Here is a 21,577-nt window from a genome sequence, read left to right on the forward strand (position 1 = left end):
TCAGCCAAACTCTGCTCCGCAAGGAGCCCCCCTCCTTGCACCCCATGATCAGCGGGCGGGCAGGGGAGAAGTCAGGGGGGGTTGGAGATGTTGCAGCTAGGTTCCCCTCTGCCAAAGAGAGTCCCCAGCTTTCCCTGCAGCAGGGGGGCACCCCAAAATCACTGGGCAGCCAGCTTCCATCGGCCCAATGGATTGGCTGCAAAGAGTACCCCCAACCCTCCCCCCGAGGCGTTACTGGGGGGCATGGACAGACGCACCCTGAAATGGGCAGGTTCCAGCCCTCCCCTGAGGCTGGATCGGAGCTAGCACCCCCCCCCCCCCCGAGGTCTATGTCCCTTCACCCAGGTCCCTGGCCTGGGGCCGGATGGGAGCCAGCGCCCCCTCTGGAGACACAGCAGAACCCAGGAGTCCGGGTGCTGGGTTGAGGCCCCCACTCTGCCTCAGCTTCCCACCCAAGCATCTTGGGGCTTTTATTCCAATCCCCCTCCCCACTGGTGGGGCTAGCGAGGGGGCATCTTGCACCCAGCATGCCCCCCCTTGTCCTAAGCCCCCTCCGAGGGGCAGCCCCCACCCCCCAATAAGGACGCTGACGCCACCCTGGCTTTAAGGCACTTTAATGCAACCTGTGCTTGGTGGGGGAGGGGCTGTGGTATTTACAGAGGGGGGGACACCCCCCACCCCAGCAGCCAAACCTGCTCCCAGCTCCCTGCTGCTGGGGGGGGGGGGGGGGGCTAGGGGTAGACCCCTCCCTGCTGCATCTTAACCAGACTAGTCTGTTTGCCCCCATCCCCTTGGGGGGGAGATGAGCTGTGACCCCCCCCCGAAGCAGTGCATAGAAATAGCAGTGAGGTAACTAACCATGTTTATACAGACCCCCCCGGTCCCAATCCTCCTGCAGGATCAGGCTACAGAATGCAGCATGGGCCCCCCCACCCCCAATAAAGCTTTGTTTTGCATAGAAAAGACCAACCTTTCAGAAGGAGCCCGGCCCATTGGGGAACCCCCCCCCCCTCCTTGCGGGGGGGGGGGGGGGCAGCACCGTCCCCCTTAACGGGAGTCTCACATTTCTCCTTTCCCCAACTGAAATGGGGCCTGGCTTTGTGCCCCTGCCCCTCATACAATGGTGGGGGGCAAAGTGACCACGGGGGGAACTTGGACTGAGACCCCACAAACTCTCCAGCCACGGGCTGTCTGTCATGGGACCCCACCCTGCTACCCCGCATCTTTGAGGGGAGCTGCTACCCGCTGACCGCCTCATGCAGGGTGACCACTGGCCAAGCCCTACGGACCAGGGGGGAACCACCCCCTTGCTCTGTCCCCCAAAATATCACCTGGGCTCCCCATCCTCTGCCTCCCCTATTTATAGATATGTACAAACACCTATGGACTATACCCCCCTCCGTCTTGCACAGCTGGGTGAGTGTTGCGGGGGGCTGAGATTGTGGGGGGCCCCCTGTCACAGGATGCAGCAGGGGCAGCTGCTGGTCTCTTTAGTTGTGGGGTGCACAGTAGGAGCAGGGGGGGTCTCCAGCTCCTGGAACCTCCTGCAAGAGAGAAGGGGGGAGACACTTAGGAATGGAGCCCAAATGGGGGGGTTGCCCCTCCTGGGGGGTACTGGGAGGGGAACTGCTCTTTTGGGGGAATCCCTGAGGGAGTCAAACCCCACACAGTGGGGGACATGCCCCATGGGGGGAGGGGGCTGATGGTTCCCCAAGGAATTCACTGAGTTAAGGGGGGGCACAAGGGGGGACTGAACCCCCTTTGGAGGGATCTCATGGGAAGTTTGTTAGGAATCTACCCCCGGGGGGGGGACAACCCGGGGGGGAAATACCACTCCACTGTGGGGGTCTCCCTGGTGAGACATCCTGCAGGGCATGCTCCCCTGTTTTACGGGGTGCCTTGGGGGAACGGGGGCTTCTGGGGGGGGTCAGAGCCCCCCCATACCTGATGGCCCGGACCAACTCATGGAAGGACTCATCTACGTTGAGGCGGATCTTGGCCGAGGCCTCCATGTAGGGGATGCGATTCTCCTGGGCGAAGGCCAGCGCCTCCTCCTTGGGCACCTGGGGGGCAAGGGGGGGTTACAAGCAGCTCCTCGATCCATTCGGCTGGTGGGGGTGGGGGACAAGCTGGGCTCCTCTCAAAACCCCAGGGCACCCGGGGGACCCAGGCATCCGGGTTTCAGAAAGCCCATGCCACCGAAGGCAGCGGCACTTCCTGTCCGGGCATTGTCCAAGGAGGCCACCAACAGAGCACGAGTGGCCCATGGGGCGGGACTTCCTGTCTGGGTACCGCCACTGACAGCGCGAGTGGCCCATGGGGCGGGATTTCCTGTCTGGGTACCATCCAAGGTGGCTACCGACAGAGCACAAGTGGCCCATTGGGCGGGACTTCCCGTCCAAGATGGCTATCGACACAGCGCGAGTGGCCCATGGGGCGGGACTTCCTCTCTGGGTACCATCCAAGGTGGCCACCGACAGAGCACAAGTGGCCCATTGGGCGGGACTTCCTGTCTGGGCACCGTCCAAGATGGCTATCGACAGCGCGAGTGGCAGCACTTCCTGTCTCAGCCCCGTCCAAGGTGGCCAATGACAAGAGCGCGAGTGGCCCATGGGGCAGAACTTCCTGTCTCGGCACTGTCCAAGAGGGCCACCGACAGAGCACAAGTGGCCCATGGGGCGGCACTTCCTGTCTCGGCACTGTCCAAGGTGGCCAATGACAAGAGCGCGAGTGGCCCATGGGGCAGAACTTCCTGTCTCGGCACCGTCCAAGAGGGCCACCTACAGAACACAAGTGGCCCATGGGGCGGCACTTCCTGTCTCGGCACCATCCAAGGTGGCCAATGACAAGAGCGCGAGTGGCCCATGGGGCGGGACTTCCTGTCTCGGCACTGTCCAAGATGGCCACCATGGCTCGAGCCCAGTGGCCCTTGGGGCCCCATCAAGACACCCCAGTGTAGGCGGAGCGCAGAGACCCCACCTGGCCCCGCCCGCTCACCTGGCGCTGCAGGTCCAGGTCAGCCTTGTTGCCCACGAGGATCATGGGAAAGTCGTCCCGGTCTTTGACCCGCAGGATCTGGGTGTGGAACTTGCTGATCTCCGTGAAGCTGCAGGGGGGCGAGATGGAGAGTGGAGGGGGGGGGGCTGCCGGCGAGGGGGTCCTTGCCGGAGGGGAGGGGGCACAGGAGGCTGTGATTGGGAAGCACGGATTGGAGGGTGGGGGGCTGCTGTGGCCCAGGCCCCCGGGGGTGGGGGGGATCTCATGGGACAGGTACAACGTGGTTGCTGTAGTGGGGGGGGGGGGGTCTCAGTGTGGGAAGGGCCTTACCTGCCGCGATCATTGATGGCGTAGATGAGCAGGAACCCCTCCCCTGTGCGCATGTACTGCTCCCGCATGGCCCCGAACTCCTCCTGCCCGGCCGTGTCCAGGACTGTGGGGCAGAGACAGGGGAGGGGGGGCGGTGTTAGCTTTCCCCACAGCCTGAGGGCCAGGGCTCCTCGCCCTCCCATCCCGTCCCAGAGCCAGGGAGAGAACCCAGGAGTCCTGGCTCCCAGCCCCCTCTCCTGTTGCCCACCCAGAGAAATTCCTCCCACCTCTGAAGCCTCCCCCATAGCAGGGGCAGGTGGGTCCCTGGGCTCGGCCCCTCTGTCCTGGCTGGGTCAGGGCTTCCCTGAAGTGGGGCACAAGCCAGACCCCCCCTCTCCCCGACACACTCACTGTCCAGCCGGGTTGGGGTCCCATCAATGGTGCAAATCTTCGTGTAGGAGTCCTCGATTGTGGGGTCATAGTCCGAGACAAAGTACGACTGGGGGGGAGAGGGAAGGGGGGGTTATAGCCCCTATTAGAACCCAGGCGTCCGGGCTCCCTCCCCCCAGCTCTGACCACTAGACCCCACTGCATTCTGAGAACTGGGGAGAGAACCCAGGAGGCCGGGCTCCAAATCCCTCCCCTGCTCTAACCACTAGACCCCACTCCCCTCCCGGAGCCAGGGAGAGAACCCAGGAGTCCTGGCTCCCAGCACCCCCCTGCTGTAACCACTAGACACCACTCTCCTCCCAGAGCCAGGGAGAGAACCCAGGAGTCCTGGCTCCCAGCCCCCCCTGCTGTAACCACTAGACCCCACTCCCCTCCCAGGGCCAGGGAGAGAACCCAGGAGTCCTGGGTCCCAGCCCCCACCCCTGTCCCCGTTCAGTTCTTGAGAAGATTTGGTGGAACGTGGAATAAGCGGCTGCTCCTGCCCCCCCTCGGGCCCCCACCCCCCAGTCCTGCCCCTCCGCCCCGGCCTGTCCGGGGCGCCTCCCTCTCTCCCGGCCCCAAATTCCTGCTGCGCTCCCCGCCCTGAACTACGGCGGCGGAGGGGGGGGGAGGAAATAGGAATGTCCTCTGCCCCCCCGGCTCTCTGCCCCCCCACGCAGGCCGGGCACCCCCACCTCCAAGCCCGCCCGCCCGAGCCAGGACCCCCCAAATTCCCCTGCCCCCGAATCTCCTTACCCAGCCCCCCCACAGCCTGAACTTTTCCAGGGGACGAAACTTTGCCGCCCTGGGAAGGGGGGATCCCGGCCGGAGGGGAGCCCCCCCATGCCGCCCCGGGCCCCCCCTTACCTGAATAAACTGGATGGTCAGGGCGCTTTTCCCCACGCCGCCCCCTCCCACCACCACCAGCTTGTATTTCTCCTGGGGTGCACCCGGCTCTTTGGGGGCCATGACTGGGGGGGAGTTTTCAGCCCGTGGGGGGTCCTCCCACCCCGCCCCCTCCGCAACCGGCCCGGCGATGCGCTGGAGTCCCCAGAATATGGCTGGCTATTCCCCCTCCCAGACCTGGGCGGGGTCCTGCTTTATGCTAATCTATGCTAATAAGGTGATCGCATAGTCATGAGGCGCCGGGCGATTCACAAAAATCCACTTCCCTATATGGCGCGCGGGCGAGATGGAAGGGGGGGAGCAGCCCCCCCCCCGCCCAGTGCACCCCCCCAACTCCTCTAAACCCCGAGCTGGGAGCAGGACTCCTGGGTTCCATCCCCAGCTCTGGGGGGGGAGTGGGGCCTAGTGGGTAAGGGGGGCTGGCAGCCAGGACTCCTGGGTTCTCTCCTGGGCTCAGGGGGGGGGAGTGGGGCCTAGTGGGTAAGGGGGGCTGGCAGCCAGGCCTCCTGGGTTCTCTCCTGGGCTCTGGGGGGAGGGGAGTGGGGCCTAGTGGGTAAGGGGGGCTGGCAGCCAGGACTCCTGGGTTCTCTCCTGGGCTCAGGGGAGAGGAGGAATGGGGCCTAGTGGGTAAAGGGGGCTGGCAGCCAGGACGCCTGGGTTCTGTCCCTGTGCGATTGTCCCTCGTTCCCCCCCTGCATCATCGCCCTTCCCAACCAGATTGCACCCCACCCACTTAGCCCCACATATCCCCGTGCGGGGGGGGGTTACAGCCTAGGCACAAGGACCCAGCGGAGCTGGGGGGGCCATGATCTCACTACATTCCTTTCATATGGTGTGTTGAGGAAGTCGACTCAGTTTCCCCCTCCCCCTCCGGGCACCGCCCCCCCCATCTCGCAGCCCTCCCCTTCCCGGAGCCTGGAGGGGGAGGGGCAGCCAGATAGAGCTGCTGGGGGGCTGAGTAGGAAACTGCCTGCCCATTCCTCTCCCCCCTTAGTCCTAGGGATGGGAGGAGGGTCAGGCTGGAGTCAGGGACCCCCACCAAGCACTGTGGCCTCCTGGTCAAGGGGAACCCCCACAATAGGGCCAAAAAGGAGCCTGGGGGAGAGTAGAACCCAGGAGTCCTAGCTCCCAGCCCCCCTGCTCTAGCCGCTAGACCCCACTCCCCTCTCAGAGCTGGGAGAGAACCCAGGAGACCTGGCTCCCAGCCTCCCCCTGCCCTAAGTACCAGACCCCACTCCCCTCTCAGAGCTGGGAGAGAACCCAGGAGTCCTAGCTCCCAGCCCCCCTGCTGTAGCCGCTAGATCCCACTCCCCTCTCAGAGCTGGGAGAGAACCCAGGAGACCTGGCTCCCAGCCTCCCCCTGCCCTAAGTACCAGACCCCACTCCCCTCCCAGAGCTGGGAGAGAACCCAGGAGTCCTAGCTCCCAGCCCCCCCTGCTCTAACCACTGGACCCCACTCCCCTCCCAGAGCCGGGAGAGAACCCAGGAGACCTGCTTGAACCTCCCACCTCTGCTCTAGCCGCTAGACCCCACTCCCCTCGCAGAGCCAGGGAGAGAACCCAGGAGTCCTGGCAACCAGGCCCCCGTGCTCTAACCACTAGACATCACTCCCCTCCCAGAGCCGGGGAGAGAACCCAGGAGTCCAGCTTCAACCCCGCAATAAAATGGGGTTCAGGGCAGTGTGGGGCTGTGGTTAGGGTGTTTCCCAGGGAAGAGGCTTGGGGCTTTTGGGGCTGAGTTTTGGAGGTCTGTGGCTTGGGGTGTGGGGGGACTGGGACTGGATGAGGCTGGGGTTTGGGGCGTTCAGGTTGGGAGTGGGGCTGGAGTTTGGGGCTACAGGAGCCTGGGAGGTTCCGAGACTTGGCCTTTTGGGGGAGGGGGGGTTCAGACCCTAGCACCAGTGGAGGTGCAGGCCTGTTATAACCAGGGGGAAAGGGGTGGCTGGAGTGGGGGTGGCTGGGTAACCCCGGTCCCTCATCTCTCTGATTCCCCTCCAGTCCAGTACCCCACAGCACTGAGCCCCCATGGGGGCCAGGACAAGCTGGGAGCATTAATCCCTCCCCCGGACCCTCCCTGGCTCCGTCATCCCTGCCCACCACACCTGCCTCTCTCCCCCCTCCCAGCTGCTGCTGAGTCCCCACTTTAGGGGGTGATGCCCACGCCTGACCTGCATCCCCTCTTTCTCCTGTGCTCCCCCTCCCAGTGATATGTCTCCCATTGGGTCTCCTGGGGTGGGGGGGCTAGGAACCTGCTGCTCCTCCTTTGGCCCCAGCACTCCCAAGGTGGGGGATTGGGGCCCACCCTTGAGTCCCAGGGACCGGGGGCTGGATGCTAGTGGCAGACAAAGTCCCAAGTGCCGTCCATCCCGTGAGGGGCCCGGTCCTCCTATGCTGCGGGCCACAGCCCCTTGGGTAGCTGCTGTAGCCAAACGCAGGGGGCTGGGCTCCATGGAGGGGCAAGGAGGTGCCTGGGTGACATGGGAGGGGGCAGTCGTGGGGCGCCATGGGGCCTTCTGGGCTATGTGGTTATCCAGCCCCCCCCCACATCTGCACCTGGCATTTTCCATTCCGCCCTCCCCTTCTGCACCCAGCAGGCTCCTCCCTCCCGGATGATGTTATGGCAGGGGGATGACATCACATCAGTGTCTCAGGAGGATGATGTCGCAGTGGACGGAGTGGGGGGTGATGACATGACGAGGTGGAATCCCAGGGGAAGATGTCATGGAGTGGGGGGGGGTGACATTACACCAGTGTCTTGGGAGGATGACGCAGTGTGGCAAAGGGGATGATGACATGAGGGGGTGGAGTCCCGGGGATGATGTCATGGCAGGGGCATGACATCACAGCAGTGTCTCGGGAAGATGATGTCACACTAGGCAAGGGGGGTGATGACATCAGGGGGCGGAAACCGAGGGATGATGTCATCCTGGGGGGGTGACATCACAGCAGTGTCTCGGGAAGATGGTGTTGCAGTAGGCAAAGGGGGGTGATGACATGAGGGGGCAGAGCCTGAGGGGATGATGTAATGGTGGGAGGATGACATCACAGCAGTGTCTCGGGACGATGATGTCGCACTAGGCAAGGGGGGGTGATGCTATGAGGGGACAGAGTCCATGGGGATGATGTCTTGGGGGGATGACATCACAGCAGTGTCTCGGGAAGATGATGTCACATTAGGCAAGGGGGGGTGATGACATGAGGGGGCGGAGTCCCAGGGGATGATGTGACCACGGATGATGTAATGGTGGGATAGGATGACATCACAGCAGCATCTTGGGGATGATGTCACAGCGCTGTTCCATAGCAGTTTGACGTAACAACGAAGAGATGACGTCACGGCTCGATAGGACTCCTGGGCGCCACAACCGCTAAAACTACCTCTCCCATGATGCACCAGGCGCTCCCGCAAGGCATGGTGGGATCTGTCTCCCCGCTGCCGCTCAGGCCAGTCTCTCCCAGGCTGCCCCGCGGCAGGGCGGCGCGAAGCTCCCTGGGACACGCAGTCCCGGGCCGCGGGGAGGGGGAGGGGAAAGGCAGGCGCCGGGTCCCTGAGTCATGGGGGGTGGGTGGGTGCGGACTACATCTCCCGGCATGCCCCGCGCAGCGGCGGGCGGGCCGCGGGGCATGCCGGGAGCGGTAGTTCCCCTCCCCCCAGGAGCGGCGGACTCCATCTCCCGTCGGCCCCCGCGGCGCCGCAGCGGCCGAGCCGGAGCCGGAGCCGGAGCCCAGCGGGGTAAGATGGCGGCGGCCGCGGCGGCCGGGCCGGGACAGAGGCGCCCATTGTCCTAGGGGAGCGGCCGGGCCGGGCCGGGCCGGGCCGGGCCCCGCGCGCAGGTACCGGGGGGAGGGGCGGGGGGTTGTACGGGGTGCGGTGGGGGAGGGGTTGTATGGGGTGCGGTGGGGGTGGATATGGGGGGGGAGGGGTTGTATGGGGTGCGGTGGGGGTGGATATAGGGGGGAGGGATTGTATTGGGTGTGGGGGGTGGATATGGGGGGAGGGGTTGTATGGGGTGCGGTGGGGGGTGGATATAGGGGGGAGGGGTTGTATTGGGTGCTGGATATAGCGGGGCAGGAAGGGGGTGGGTATCGTGGGGGTGCGGTGTGGGGGAGGGGGTTGTATGGGGTGCGGTGGGGGGTGGATATAGTGGGGGAGGGGTTGTATTGGGTGTGGGGGGTGGATATGGGGGGAGGGGTTGTATGGGGTGCGGTGGGGGTGGATATAGGGGGGAGGGATTGTATTGGGTGTGGGGGGTGGATATGGGGGGAGGGGTTGTATGGGGTGCTGGATATAGCGGGGCAGGAAGGGGGTGGGTATCGTGGGGGTGCGGTGTGAGGGAGGGGGTTGTATGGGGTGCGGTGGGGGGTGGATATAGTGGGGGAGGGGTTGTATTGGGTGTGGGGGGTGGATATGGGGGGAGGGGTTGTATGGGGTGCGGTGGGGGTGGATATAGGGGGGAGGGATTGTATTGGGTGTGGGGGTGGATATGGGGGGGAGGGGTTGTATGGGGTGCTGGATATAGCAGGGCAGGAAGGGGGTGGGTATCGTGGGGGTGCGGTGTGAGGGAGGGGGTTGTATGGGGTGCGGTGGGGGGTGGATATAGTGGGGGAGGGGTTGTATTGGGTGTGGGGGGTGGATATGGGGGGAGGGGTTGTATGGGGTGCGGTGGGGGGTGGATATAGAGGGGAGGGGTTGTATGGGGTGCTGGGTATAGCGGGGCAGGAAGCGGGTGGGTATAGTGGGGGTGCGGTGTGGGGGAGGGGGTTGTATGTTTGTTTGGGGGGAGGGGTGGATCTAGTTGGGGGGATGGGAAGGGGGTGCCGTGTCGGGGAAGGGGGCTGCGTGTGGGTGGTGGAGGATATAGCATTGGGGGCAGGAAGGGGAGGAGGTTGTAGGGGACCTGGGGATGGGGTGGATATAGCATGGGAAAGGGAAGGGGGCAGCGGGGGGGTTATATGGGGGTATGTAAGGGGTGCAGTGTAGGTGGAGAAGAGGGGGTAGAGTGTGTGGGAGGAGGTTATAGGGGGCATGGTGGTTGTGGATACAGTATGGGGGCAGGAAGGGGAGGGGGTTATGGGGGGCCTTGGATGTGGGGGTGGGTATAGCAAGGGGATGGGAAGGGGGGCAGTGTGGGGGGCATGGGAAGGAGAAGGGGTGCGGTGTAGGTGGAGAGGAGGGGACGCAGTGTGGAGGAGGGGCTATGGGGTCCTTGGGGGTGGTGGATACAGCATGGGATGTAGAAAGGGGATGGGGTGTGGCATAGGGGAGGGTATTAAAGAGGGCACGGTTGGGGGTGGTATAGTGTGGGGGCAGGAAGGAGGTGTGGTGGGAGGGGTTATATGGGGGGTGGGATGGCATGGGGGGGTTCCAAGCACGGGTTGTGGAGGTGAAGGGGTTAATGTGGGACCAGCCAGGATGGGGGTGGACCAGGAGGGGCTCGGGTTAACGGTGGGGGGTAGTGGAGATGAATCTAGGCATGGGGATTGGAGGCCAATGGAGGAAGGAGAAGGAAGATGGGACAATGGGGTGGCCAACTGTGGGGTCATTAATCTGGGGGAGGGGAGGGGAGGAGAGGGGGGGCTGGAAGAGATGAGGGAGGAAGGAGGGACAGGGCTAATGGAGTGGGTGAGGGTTGGAGAGGGAGGGAATTGCTGGGGTGGCTGGGAAGAGGGGGGTGATGCTCAGCCCCTGTCTCTGGGCAGGGGAATGAAGCTGCACCCTCACCCCACATCCTAGGGCAGGTGGCTGAGTTGAGCTGGTGCACAAAGGCCAGGGGCTGTCTCTGGGGAGACTGCCCCCCCACCTCTCACTCAGCCACACAGCAAAGGGGTGGGGGGCCCATGATGGGGCGCCCAGGTCAGAGGGGGACCCTGTGATTCTGTTTTCCCTGTTGAGTTCACAGCTTCAGCCTGTGCTGGGGCAGAGGCATGTCCTGGTGTGGGGAAGAAACAGGACCTTTCCTCTCTGGAGGGTGCTGGCCCTAATCTGGGGCTGCGGATTGGGATTGAGGTGGGGTCTAGTGGTTAGAGCGGGGGGTTTGGGATCCAGGATGCCTGGGTTCTATCCCCGGCTATGGCTAGGGACTGGGATCTAGTGGTTAGAGTGGGGGGGGGGGTAGGCCAGGACGCCTGGGTTCTATCCTCCGCTCTGGCTGGGGAATGGGGTCTAATGGTTAGAGCAGGGGGGGCTGGGAGCCAGGCTGGGCACAGTGGCTGCATTGCTTGTGGTGGTGGTAGCTGGTGACCTTGCTCACCTTCCCTGTTCGCAGGATCCTCTCCGTCCGCGGCCATGGAAGAGGAGGAGAATCCAGCTCCCCCAGCATCAGAGGATCCAGCGGGGGGCAGTGAGGAGCAAGGGCGGCCGAGCGATGCCACCCCGGACAGGGAGTCGTGTCAGCCAGGTGCTCTCTGCACTGAACAAGTCATCATGCTGGTAAGATCCATGGTCCTGTGCTGCCCACCCAGTTCCAGGGGCCTGGCGCTGTGCAAGACAACTGTTGCTGGATGGGATGTGGTGGGGAAACTACAGGTCCCAGCATGCACTGCTCCCTCATGCTCAGTCTGTGGGGACTGGGAACTATGGATCCCAGCATGCACTGCTCCCTCATGCTCAGTGTGTGGGGACTGGGAACTACGGGTCCCAGCATGCACTGCTCCCTCGCTCTCAGTCTGTGGGGACTGGGAACTATGGATCCCAGCATGCACTGCTCCCTCATGCTCAGTGTGTGGGGACTGGGAACTACGGGTCCCAGCATGCACTGCTCCCTCATGCTCAGTGTGTGGGGACTGGGAACTACGGGTCCCAGCATGCACTGCTCCTCATGCTCAGTGTGTGGGGACTGGGAACTACGGGTCCCAGCATGCACTGCTCCCTCATGCTCAGTGTGTGGGGACTGGGAACTACGGGTCCCAGCATGCACTTTCGCGCTCAGTGTGTGGGGACTCTGGGTCCCAACATGCACTGCTCTGTTGTGCTCCGTGTGTAGGGCCTGGGAACTACGGGTCCCAGCATGCACTGCTCTCTCATGCTCAGTGTGTGGGGACTGGGAACTACGGGTCCCAGCATGCACTAGTCGGGCTCAGTGTGTGGGGACTCTGGGTCCCAGCATGCACTGCTCTGTTGTGCACTGTGTGTAGGGCCTGGGAACTACAGGTCCCAGCATGCACTGCTCCCCTCCACATCTGTGGGCCTGGTCTACTGGGTTTCCTGCCCAGGTGGGGTCCCATTTGGGGGTGATCCTGGTACCTCCCTTTGCGCTGGGAGTTCCTTGCCTGGGGTGCCTCCAGCGGGTGGAGGCTGGGCCAGGGACAGCCTGTCCGGTGTTCCCCAGCCCGGCTCAGGGGATGCACTTTTGGGGGTGGCTGGGGAGCCCCTGCTAACCGACCCCCTCTCTCAGCAGAAGGCCTTGCAGCAGGTGGTGAGTGGCAGCTTCCAGAGTGAGCGGCCGGGCCGGGCCAGTGAAAAAGGTACGGACCGGGGGGCAGCGGGGTGGGGGCCCGGGGACGACCAGCTTGGGATCAGGTCCGGCCCTGAGTCCGGGATACCCAGCCTCTGCCTCCTTTGTGAGCCAGACCCGATGGCTTCCCCATCTGCACCCCTGGGGTATGGGATGGGGGCAGTCCCGGCGACGGGCCGAGAGCAGTGGGGCCGACCCTGTGTCCCTGTTGCAGATGCGGAGAGGAAGATGATGAGCTGGAAGAAATGGTGCCGGAGCCCCCGGGTGGATGGATCTGGCAGTGGCAAGGGGGGCACCGGGAACCCTACAGGCACATGTGGCCGGAGCAGCACTGTGAGTGACCCTGATCAGCCTGGACCCCCAGGACGTGGGGATTAGGAGCGCCAGCCTCCCTTGTGCTCAGTGTGCCGGCCCCTGGGAACTGTGGGTCCCAGCATGGACTGCTCCCTCAGCTCCATGTACATGGATCCGGGTCCCAGCATGCACTGCTCCCTCAGCTCCATGCACCCAGCATGCACTGCTCCTTCAGCTCCATGCACCCAGCATGCACTGCTCCGTTAGCTCCATGCCTGGGAATCCGGGTCCCAGCATGCACTGCTCCCTCAGCTCCATGTGCATGGATCCGCGTCCCAGCATGCTCTGCTGCCTCAGCTCCATGCACCCAGCATGCACTGCTGCCTCAGCTCCATACTTGTGGAGATGGGTCCCAGCATGCACTGCTCCCTGAGCTCCATGCCTGGGAATCCGGGTCCCAGCATGCACTGCTTCCTCAGCATTATCCACCCAGCATGCACTGCTCCTTCAGCTCCATGCACCCAGCATGCACTGCTCCCTTAGCTCCATGCCTGGGAATCCGGGTCCCAGCATGCACTGCTTCCTCAGCATTATGCACCCAGCATGCACTGCTCCCTCAGCTCCATGCATGGAACTGGATCCCAGCATGCACTGCTCCCTCAGCTCCATGTTTGTGGAGATGGGTCCCAGCATGCACTGCTCCCTCAGCTCCATGAGTGTGGATCCAGGTCCCAGAATGCACTGCTCCCTCAGCTTCATGTTTGTGGAGACGGGTCCCAGAATGCACTGCTCCCTCAGCTCCATGAGTGGAGCCAGGTCCCAGCATGCACCACTTCTGCTCTGCTTGGGGGGGGGATCCGAATCCCGGCATGCACTGCTCTTTCCCATCCCAGTGGTGGGGTGCTGTGCATGCTGGGAGCCATGGCCTGGGAAGCAGCTGCAAGGGGTCAACCCTGGGGGCTGTGGTGGTGGAGAGGGGGCGGCCCCCCGCTGGCCCTGCCCAACCTGTCGTCTTCTCCCCAGGTCCCCGAGGCCCTGAGCCTGTTCTCCAGCCTGGCGGGGGCCTTGCAGTTCCTGCAGAGGTCGTGTGCCGCCTCCATGCAGACCCGGCTCCTCCTAGGAGATGAGGGGCTCCTGGGGCCCCCGGGCATCTGGTAAGGGCAGATCCCGTGCACCCCAGCTGGGGGGGACACCTGAGGAGTGGGGTCACATCAGGGGAGCTGGGATCCCGGACTCCTGGGTTCCATCCTGGCTCTGGGAGGGGAGTGGTGGGCTTGTGGTTGGAGAAGGGGGTAAGGGGTGGGGGGCCAAGGTCTCTCTCTCTCTGGCGTGTGACCGGAATAGGGAGGGGTGTGGATCACATGAACTTGCTGGTCTCAGCAGAGGCCCAGTCGTGTTACAAAGAGCCCCATAAGGGGAGGGGTCCCCCCCCGGGGTTCCCCCCCAGCCTTCAGGGTGGGGCACAGAGCCCTGCTCCAGCTCTGACCGGCCTCTCCTCCTCCTGGCAGCGGGGACGGGGAGCCGGACGAGGTGGAGCTGGTGGCCGAGGTACGGCTGGGGGATGTGGCTGCTGCGTCTGGCATCTTCAGGAGAGAGCGGGCCTGGAGGGTGCACAAATCAGGTAGGGCCGAGGGTGGGGAGGACGGGCCACGGGGCACGTCCCCTCTAGGGAGTGCTGGCTCCCATCCCGCCCCAGGGCGGGGACTGGCTGGCTCCTGGAGACGGGGAATGGGGCACAGGGTCTGTCTCCTCTAGGGGGCGCCGGCTCCCATCCGGCCCCAGGGCAGGGACTGCCTGGCTCGGGGGGGGGGGCGGGAAACGGGACATGGGGCCTGTCCCTTCTGAGGGGCACCTGCCCCAATCCAGCCCCAGGGTTGGGGGAGCATGCGAGATGCTGGGGGTGGGGTGGGGGGTACCAGGCTGGTCCCATTGCAACCCCCATCCTGCCTCTTTGAATTTCCCTGCAGTCTCCCTGCCCAGCCCCTCGGCTCCGCGCTGGAGAGGAGCCAGCAGCCTCCCTGTCGCTCTGGACCTGCCCTCCGGCCCCCTGGACCTTAAGTGGCCCCACCGGACTCGTGGGGGCGCAGCCCCGCTCCCCAGCACGGGCAGGACTCGGCGTGTGCCCGGCCGCTGGGCTGTGGCCCTGGGCACCGGCACGGGGGTCTCCAACGGGCAGCAGCGACCCCAGGCCCCAGCAGGCAGGGACCCGGAGGCCCAGCGCTCCCAGCCGCCCCCCGCCAGCGCCCTGGAAAAGACCGATTCCAGCTCCTCCTCCTCCTCCTGCTCCTCCTCCTCGTCCTCCTCCTCCTCCCAGCAGGCGGCGCCCCCCGGGGCCGGGGACAGCAACCTCTGCCCCCTGCGCTCGCCAGACCTGGATATTTATGATCCCTTCCACCCAACGGACGAGGACAACCCGGGCGGGGACTTCGGCTACGTGGCCTCGCCCGGCAAACAGCAGGACCAGAAGTACGACCCCTTCGACCCCACCGGCTCCAACCCCAGCTCCTCCCGCAGCAGCCCCTCCCCTGACGAGGAGGAGGAAGAGGAGGAGGAGGAGGAAGAGGACGACGCGGCCGCCCCCCGGCCCGACATGTCCCACAGCATCAGCCGCATCTCGGAGACCCTGGCCGGCATTTACGATGAGAACAGCTTGAGTCAGGACTTCCCCGGCTCGGAGAAGGGGCGGGACGAGGCGGAGCCCAGCGAGGCCCCCGTGGCTGGTGGCCGGCACCCCGAAAAGGAGCCGGTGGCCGGGGCCGACTCCACCCTGCCCGAGGAGGAGATCGCCTCGGAGCAGTCGGACGGGGCCCCCGAGCCGCCCCCGGAGCCGCGGCGCCGCGTCTTTGTGGTGGACCTTGCCAGCAAGAGCCGCTCGGAGGCAGAGACCAACCCCAAGCTGGAGGGGAAGGTGTCGCTGGAGGTGGTGACGGCCGGAAACCCCAAGGCTCCGGCCCGGGGGGAGAAGGGCCCCAAGGCGGGCCGGCACCGGGGCGGGCGGCGCCCCTCTCTGGACTGGGCTGGCGCCGACTCGGAGATCGAGGAAGGCGAGATCGTGCAGCCGGAGGACGAACGCTACAGCCCCATCCGGCTCTTCCGCAGCCGGTGCCGGCCGGCCGAGCAGCGCCCCCTGCGGGTGGCGGAGGGCGATGACTTCCTGTCTCTCCACGCCGACTCGGATGAGGAGGGGGACTTCGGCGAGAGCCAGCCTGAGCCCCGGTGGAAGGCAGCCGCCGACCTGCGGCGCAAGATCCTGACGCAGCGCCGCGAGCGGTACCGCCATGACTCGCCCAAGCACTCGGGCTCCAGCTCCGGCTCCCGCAAGAAGGCCAAGCGCTCCCGCGAGCGCCGGCCCCCCAAGGCCAAGGAGCCCCGCGCTGGCCCCTGGCCCCCCAAGAAGAAATCCAAGTCACGTTCGAAGTCCAAGGAACGGCGGCGCTCCCGGTCCCGCCGGCGCGGCTCCCGCTCCCGGTCCCGCCGGCGCGGCTCCCGCTCCTGGTCACCCTCCCTCAGCACCAGCCTGTCGGCCATGGGCTCGGAGCGGCGCCGGCGGTCACGGGAGAGGCGGCGGGGCCGGCGCTCGCGCTCAGGGAGCCGGGCGCGGCACAAGGAGAAGCACCGGGACGGCGGTGGCAGCGGCAAGAAAAAGAAGAAGCAGCAGCGCTCCCGTTCCCGGGAGAAGCGGCCGCCCCGCGACAAGCAGCGCGAGGTGCACGTCCTGGAGGAGCCCAAGGCGGAGGAGCGTCGCCGGGACGCCCGCACCGTCGTGCCGCCCTCCATCCAGGACCTCAACGACACTGATCTCTTCACCATCAAGAGGACCATCACGGTTAGCCGGCAGGACGGCTCCCCGGAGCCGGCCAAGCGGGAGGTGCTCTATGACTCAGAGGGGCTGAGCTTCGAGGGCTGCTTCTCGGACCGTGAGCCTGCTGAGGGGCCCCGGCACCTGGGCGGCAAGGGCGAAGGGGGGCTGCCCCGCAAGGAGCGGCCGGAGGAGGAGGCCAAGCCGCCCAAGGAGAAGGAGAGGAAGCGGGGGTACCCAGAGGAGCGCCCCGCGCCCCGCGAGAAGTCCAAGAAGAGGTTCAAGGAGGCGCCAGGCCGGTCGGCGCCCGAGGTGGGCAAGGCGGAGAAGGAGAAGTCGCGGCCGGAGCGGGAGAAGCCCCCCCGGAAAGCCAAGGCCGGGCACAAGGACAGCGGCAAGGCGGGCGGCTCAGGCCGCAAGGTCAAGCTGCAGTCCAAGGTGGCGGTGCTGATCCGCGAGGGCGTCAGCAGCACCACGGTCTCCGGCAAGGAAGGCGGCTCCATCGGCATCAAATTCAGCCGGGACAAGGAGAGCCGCTCGCCCTTCCTCAAGCCGGAGGAGAAGGGGCCCGGGGCCGAGGCCAAGGCAGAGCCGGCCAAGGAGCCGGGCGGGAAGGCCAAGAAGCTCAAAGGGCTGAAGGCCAAGACGGGGCTGAAGAAGGCCAAGGGGCCGGGGGCCAAGGCCAAGGGGCCCTCGGGGGCCAAGAAGAAGAAACTGAAAGGCAAGACGGGGCTGAAGAAGTCGAAGGCCGACAGCTGCAGCCAGGGGGCCGGGAGCCCGCCCGCCCCCACCCCAGAGCCGACGGGGGGCGCCGGCTCCCCACTCAGCCCCCCGCCCAAGCCGCCGCCCGCCCCGGCCGAGCAGGAACTGACCCCCGACTCGCAGACGGTGGACAGCAGCTGCAAGACGCCCGAGGTCTCCTTCGGGGGCGAGGAGGCGGCCATGCCCGCGCCTGGCGAGCAGCAGAGGGCACCGGCGGGCGAGCCCCAGGCCGACAGCCGCTCCGAGCCCAAGGAGGAGCCTGCCTGCGCCCTGCCCCCGCCCCCGGCCCCCATGGCCTGGAACTTGCAGGGGGGCGTGGACTGCACCACAAGCGGCGTCCTGGCACGTAGGTGACGGGGAGGGGGCTGGCTGGGGGGTGGGGGGCAGAGGGGGAGCTCCAGCCCAGGATGGGGGAGGCAGGGCATGGGGGTTGGGTCTGCCAATGCTTGGGGGGTCGTGGGGGAAGCAGTGGGGTGAGGGCTACCCCAGCTCTGCCCCCCCCCCCCCCCATCTCTCACCCAGTGACCGCCCTGCTCTTCAAGATGGAGGAAGCCAACCTGGCAAGCCGGGCCAAGGCCCATGAACTGATCCAGGCCACCAACCAGGTAGGGGGCACTCTGCCTGGCTGCAGGACTGGGCCCAGTGTCCCCGGGCGGCACTAGGGGGCGCTGTGCTGCAGGGAGCAGGGCAGGGCAGTAGGGGGCGCTCTCCTTGGCCGGTGTCCCCGTGTGGCGCTAGGGGGCGCTGTGCTGCAGGGAGCGGGGCAGGGCAATAGGGGGCGCTGGGCCAGTGTCCCCGTCTGATGCTAGGGGGCGCTGTGCTGCAGGGAGTGGGGCAGGGCAATAGGGGGCGCTGGGCCAGTGTCCCCGTCTGATGCTAGGGGGCGCTGTGCTGCAGGGAGTGGGGCAGGGCAGTAGGGGGCGCTGAGCTGCAGGGAGCACGGTAGGGCAGTAGGGGGAGCTCTCCCTGGCCAGTGGGGCTGGGCCAGTGTCCCTGTGTAACACTAGGGGGCACTGTGCTGCAGGGAGCGGGGCAGGGCACTAGGGGGCGCTCTTCTTGGCCGGTGTCCCCGTGTGGTGCTAGGGGGCGCTGTGCTGCAGGGAGCGGGGCAGGGCAGTAGGGGGCGCTGAGCTGCAGGGAGCAGGGTAGGGCAGTAGGGGGCTCTATGCTGCAGGGAGCGGGGCAGGGCAGTAGGGGGAGCTCTCCCTGGCCAGTGGGGCTGGGCCAGTGTCCCTGTGTAACGCAAGGGGGCGCTGTGCTGCAGGGAGCGGGGCGCTGGGGGGCGCTGTGCTGCAGGGAGCGGGGCGCTGGGCTGCAGGGGGCGGGGCGGGGCGCTAGGGGGCGCTGGGCGGCAGGGGGCGGGGCACTAGGGGGCGCCGTGCTGCAGGGGGCGGGGCGGGGCGCTAGGGGGCGCTGGGCGGCAGGGGGCGGGGCACTAGGGGGCGCTGGGCTGCAGGGGGCGGGGCGGGGCGCTAGGGGGCGCTGGGCGGCAGGGGGCGGGGCACTAGGGGGCGCCGTGCTGCAGGGGGCGGGGTGGGGCGCTAGGGGGCGCTGGGCGGCAGGGGGCGGGGCACTAGGGGGCGCTCTCCAGCCATGTCATGACACCAGTTGTCACACTGAGCCCAGAGTTGGCCGGGAAACCGGCGTCCTGGCTGAAGCCCCACGTGGACGATTGTCTGCTCCCGACCCCCCCTCTACCCTGCCCCCCTGGAGGGGCCCTGTCTCCACATCGGGCAAGGGGTCCCCGTATACCCAGCCCCCGCGCCCCACCCCGGGGGAGCCACGTGCCAGCACTGGGTGAGGGGTCCCCGTATACCCAGCCCCTGCGCCCCGCCCCAGGGGAGCCACGCGCCAGCACTGGCTGAGGGGTCCCCGTATACCCAGCCCCCGCGCCCCACCCTGAGGCTAATCACTTTCTCTCCCCCTAGATCCTGAGTCACACCAAACCCTCCACGTCCCTAGTGGGCTCCCAGGCACCCACGCCGCCTCCCTCCCACACGGCCGCCCCCTACCTGCTGCACAGCTCCCTGCCCTTGGGGGGCTGCAGCTCCACCCCCCCGACCCCCACCGGGCTGCCTTGCACCCTCGGCCCAGCCTCGGCGGGTGCTGGCAGCGGGACGCTCTTTGGCACCGGCTCCGGCAGCGACCTGGGCAAGCGGGATGGGAGCACCAGCTCCGACGGGCGTGGGGACACCGATAAGGTTAGTGACGGGGGGGCCCTTGTTTGAGCACCGAGGTGGGGCAAGGCTGAGGCGTGACCCACAATGCACTGGGGCGGTCATGAGCTTGGCGGTGGTGGTGGGGTCTGTCCGGGGCTGTGAGCTGGGGGGACCCACAATGCACTGGGGCGGTCATGAGCTTGGCGGTGGTGGTGGGGTCTGTCCGGGGCGGCGAGCTGGGGGGACCCACAATGCACTGGGGCAGTCATGAGCTTGGCGGTGGTGGTGGGGTCTGTCCGGGGCTGCGAGCTGGGGGGACCCACAATGCACTGGGGCGGTCGTGAGCTTTGCAGTGGTGGTGGGGTCTGTCCCGGGCTGTGAGCTGGGGGGACCCACAATGCACTGGGGCGGTCGTGAGCTTTGCAGTGGTGGGGTCTGTCCCAGGCTGTGAGCTGGGGGGTGACCTACAATGCACTGGGGCGGTCGTGAGCTTGGCGGTGGTGGGGTCCGGGGCTGCAAGCTGGGGGGACCCACAATGAACTGGGGCAGTCATGAGCTTGGCAGTGGTGGGGTCTGTCCCGGGCTGTGAGCTGGGGGCGGTCGTGAGCTTTGGTGGTGGTGGGGTCTGTCCCGGGCTGTGAGCTGGGGGGACCCACAATGCACTGGGGCGGTCGTGAACTTTGCAGTGGTGGGGTCCGTCCCGGGCTGTTAGCTGGGGGGTGACCCACAATGCACTGGGTCGGTCGTGAGCTTGGCGGTGGTGGGGTCCGTCCCGGGCTGTGAGCTGGGGGGTGACCCACAATGCACTGGGTCGGTCGTGAGCTTGGCGGTGGTGGGGTCTGTCCGGGGCTGCGAGCTGGGGGACCCCCTCCCCGGTGTGCTGACCCCTGCTCCCCCCCCAGTACCTGAAGAAGCTGCACACACAGGAGCGGGCGGTGGAGGAGGTGAAACTGGCCATCAAGCCGTACTACCAGAAGAAGGAGATCACCAAGGAGGAATACAAGGACATCCTGCGCAAAGCGGTGCACAAGGTGGGGCTGCGGGGCACCCGCGGGCTGTGGGGGCTGCGGCTGGGTCCCCCCCCCACTGACTCCCATTCTGTCCCCCCCAGATCTGTCACAGCAAGAGCGGGGAAATCAACCCGGTGAAGGTGAACAACCTGGTGCGGGCCTACGTCCAGCGTTACAAGTACTTCCGGAAACACGGCCGCCGTATGGAGGAGGAGCCGGGGGGGCCCAAGGACCTGGGGGGGCTGGAGAAGGCCTCGCTACCCATGCCCCCCCTCTGAGCCTGGCAGGGGGCCCGCCCCCCCATCTGCGTCTCTAGCTGACTCGGACCCCCTTATGCAAAGGGAGGGGGGTGCTCATGGCCTCCCCCCAGGCCCCCCAGACTCTGAATGGTTTTAAACAGGAAGTTTTACTCTGTACATATCGGGGGGGTGAGCCTGGCTGGGGAGGGGGCCTGTTTGTGGGCTACTGTCCCCTCGACTTCCCCCACTTTACTCATGTTAGCATGTTTTTATTTGGATTCCTCCCCCCGGGGAATCTCTCATCCAGCCCTCCCCCCCTCTGACCCCCAGCTGCCCTAGGGGGAGCAGCTCTCTGGGTTGAGATGCCCCTCCACAGCTGGTGCGCCCCATCTCTCTGCCCCCCATCTCTGTATCTTCCTTCTGTCTCTTCATAAACTGCGTTAGCCACTTGGCTCTGGATCATCTTCTTGGGGCAGGGGACACGTGATAGCAGGTCTGGGGGGCTGGCTCCAGGGGGCAGGGTTGGAGGCTGCCCCCCAACCAAGGCACAAGGAGTTCCCCACCTGTTCCTGGAGCAGGTTCTCTCCCCCCCACCCCCGGGAACACCAGCCCCCAAACCCACTCCAGAGGGGCCACATCCCATGTCGGGTTCCCCCTAGAACCGTGCCCCACCCCAGAGCGGTCCCCGGATAAATGGAGGGGGGCATGTGGCCAAGGAAGGCCCCATGGCCATGGTGGGAGCGTGGGGGCGCACTCAGGAGAGCCGGGGGCGTGGGGGGAGCTGGGAACGGGAGAGGATGGGACGGCGGCGCTGCTCCCTGCTGGCTTCGCTCCCGGCTTCCTAGTGCCGTTACCCCAGGCGCAGCTCAGGGCGAGTCGGCCGCGATCTGGCCAATTGGAACGAATTCAAGTCAGCGAGGCCAGAGGCTGGACGAACCTCAGAGCCGAGAGTGGCAAACGCGGCTCCTGGGGGAGTCCCAGCAGCCCGGAGCAGGGCCGGCGCGGTGTCCGTCTTTAAAGGGGGCAGAAGGCGGCGCCGGGGAACCCCAGCCCAGTCAGCCAGACTTCGGTCCCTGGGCAAACCTTGTCTGCGACCTCTGGAGGAGCAGGGGCTGGGATTCACCAGGACCCGACGCTGCCCAAGGAGCTGGATTTCCTCCCCGGCACAGGAAGCGGTTTGGTGGCGGGGGATACGGTGGACGTCGCGTCCCTGGACGTCA

General features: G+C 66.3%; 2 protein-coding genes across 2 annotated transcripts; one reads left to right on the forward strand and one right to left on the reverse strand.

The window, feature by feature from the left end:
- Positions 1-715: 715 nt before the first annotated feature.
- Positions 716-4,803, reverse strand: RRAS (RAS related). The gene is made up of 6 exons (XM_030545051.1): positions 4,603-4,803; positions 3,718-3,805; positions 3,328-3,430; positions 2,998-3,106; positions 1,945-2,063; positions 716-1,544 (listed from the first exon to the last, which is right to left on the reverse strand). Exons 1-6 carry the CDS (start codon positions 4,702-4,704, stop codon positions 1,457-1,459), a joined length of 609 nt encoding a protein of 202 aa, XP_030400911.1. The 5' UTR covers positions 4,705-4,803; the 3' UTR covers positions 716-1,456.
- Positions 4,804-8,231: 3,428 nt separating this feature from the next.
- Positions 8,232-20,809, forward strand: SCAF1 (SR-related CTD associated factor 1). The gene is made up of 11 exons (XM_030545022.1): positions 8,232-8,373; positions 10,907-11,070; positions 12,035-12,104; positions 12,309-12,427; positions 13,412-13,542; positions 13,897-14,009; positions 14,356-17,295; positions 17,472-17,554; positions 18,878-19,150; positions 20,011-20,139; positions 20,220-20,809. Exons 1-11 carry the CDS (start codon positions 8,232-8,234, stop codon positions 20,394-20,396), a joined length of 4,341 nt encoding a protein of 1,446 aa, XP_030400882.1. The 3' UTR covers positions 20,397-20,809.
- Positions 20,810-21,577: the final 768 nt, after the last annotated feature.

Source organism: Gopherus evgoodei, unplaced genomic scaffold, assembly GCF_007399415.2.
Source record: "Gopherus evgoodei ecotype Sinaloan lineage unplaced genomic scaffold, rGopEvg1_v1.p scaffold_35_arrow_ctg1, whole genome shotgun sequence".
In the NCBI taxonomy this organism is placed as follows: Eukaryota; Metazoa; Chordata; order Testudines; family Testudinidae; genus Gopherus; species Gopherus evgoodei.

Excerpts from the sequence above, each read along its gene's own strand:
- SCAF1 (XM_030545022.1), top strand. The coding sequence starts at position 8,232 with ATGCCCCGCGCAGCGGCGGGCGGGCCGCGGGGCATGCCGGGAGCGGTA. Across the intron at positions 12,428-13,411 it reads CATGTGGCCGGAGCAGCACT|GTCCCCGAGGCCCTGAGCCT; the intron begins GTGAGTGACCCT and ends TCTTCTCCCCAG. Across the intron at positions 13,543-13,896 it reads CTGGGGCCCCCGGGCATCTG|CGGGGACGGGGAGCCGGACG; the intron begins GTAAGGGCAGAT and ends TCCTCCTGGCAG.
- RRAS (XM_030545051.1), bottom strand. The coding sequence starts at position 4,704 with ATGGCCCCCAAAGAGCCGGGTGCACCCCAGGAGAAATACAAGCTGGTG. Across the intron at positions 2,064-2,997 it reads ACCTGGACCTGCAGCGCCAG|GTGCCCAAGGAGGAGGCGCT; the intron begins GTGAGCGGGCGG and ends CTTGCCCCCCAG. Across the intron at positions 1,545-1,944 it reads GAGTTGGTCCGGGCCATCAG|GAGGTTCCAGGAGCTGGAGA; the intron begins GTATGGGGGGGC and ends TCTCTCTTGCAG.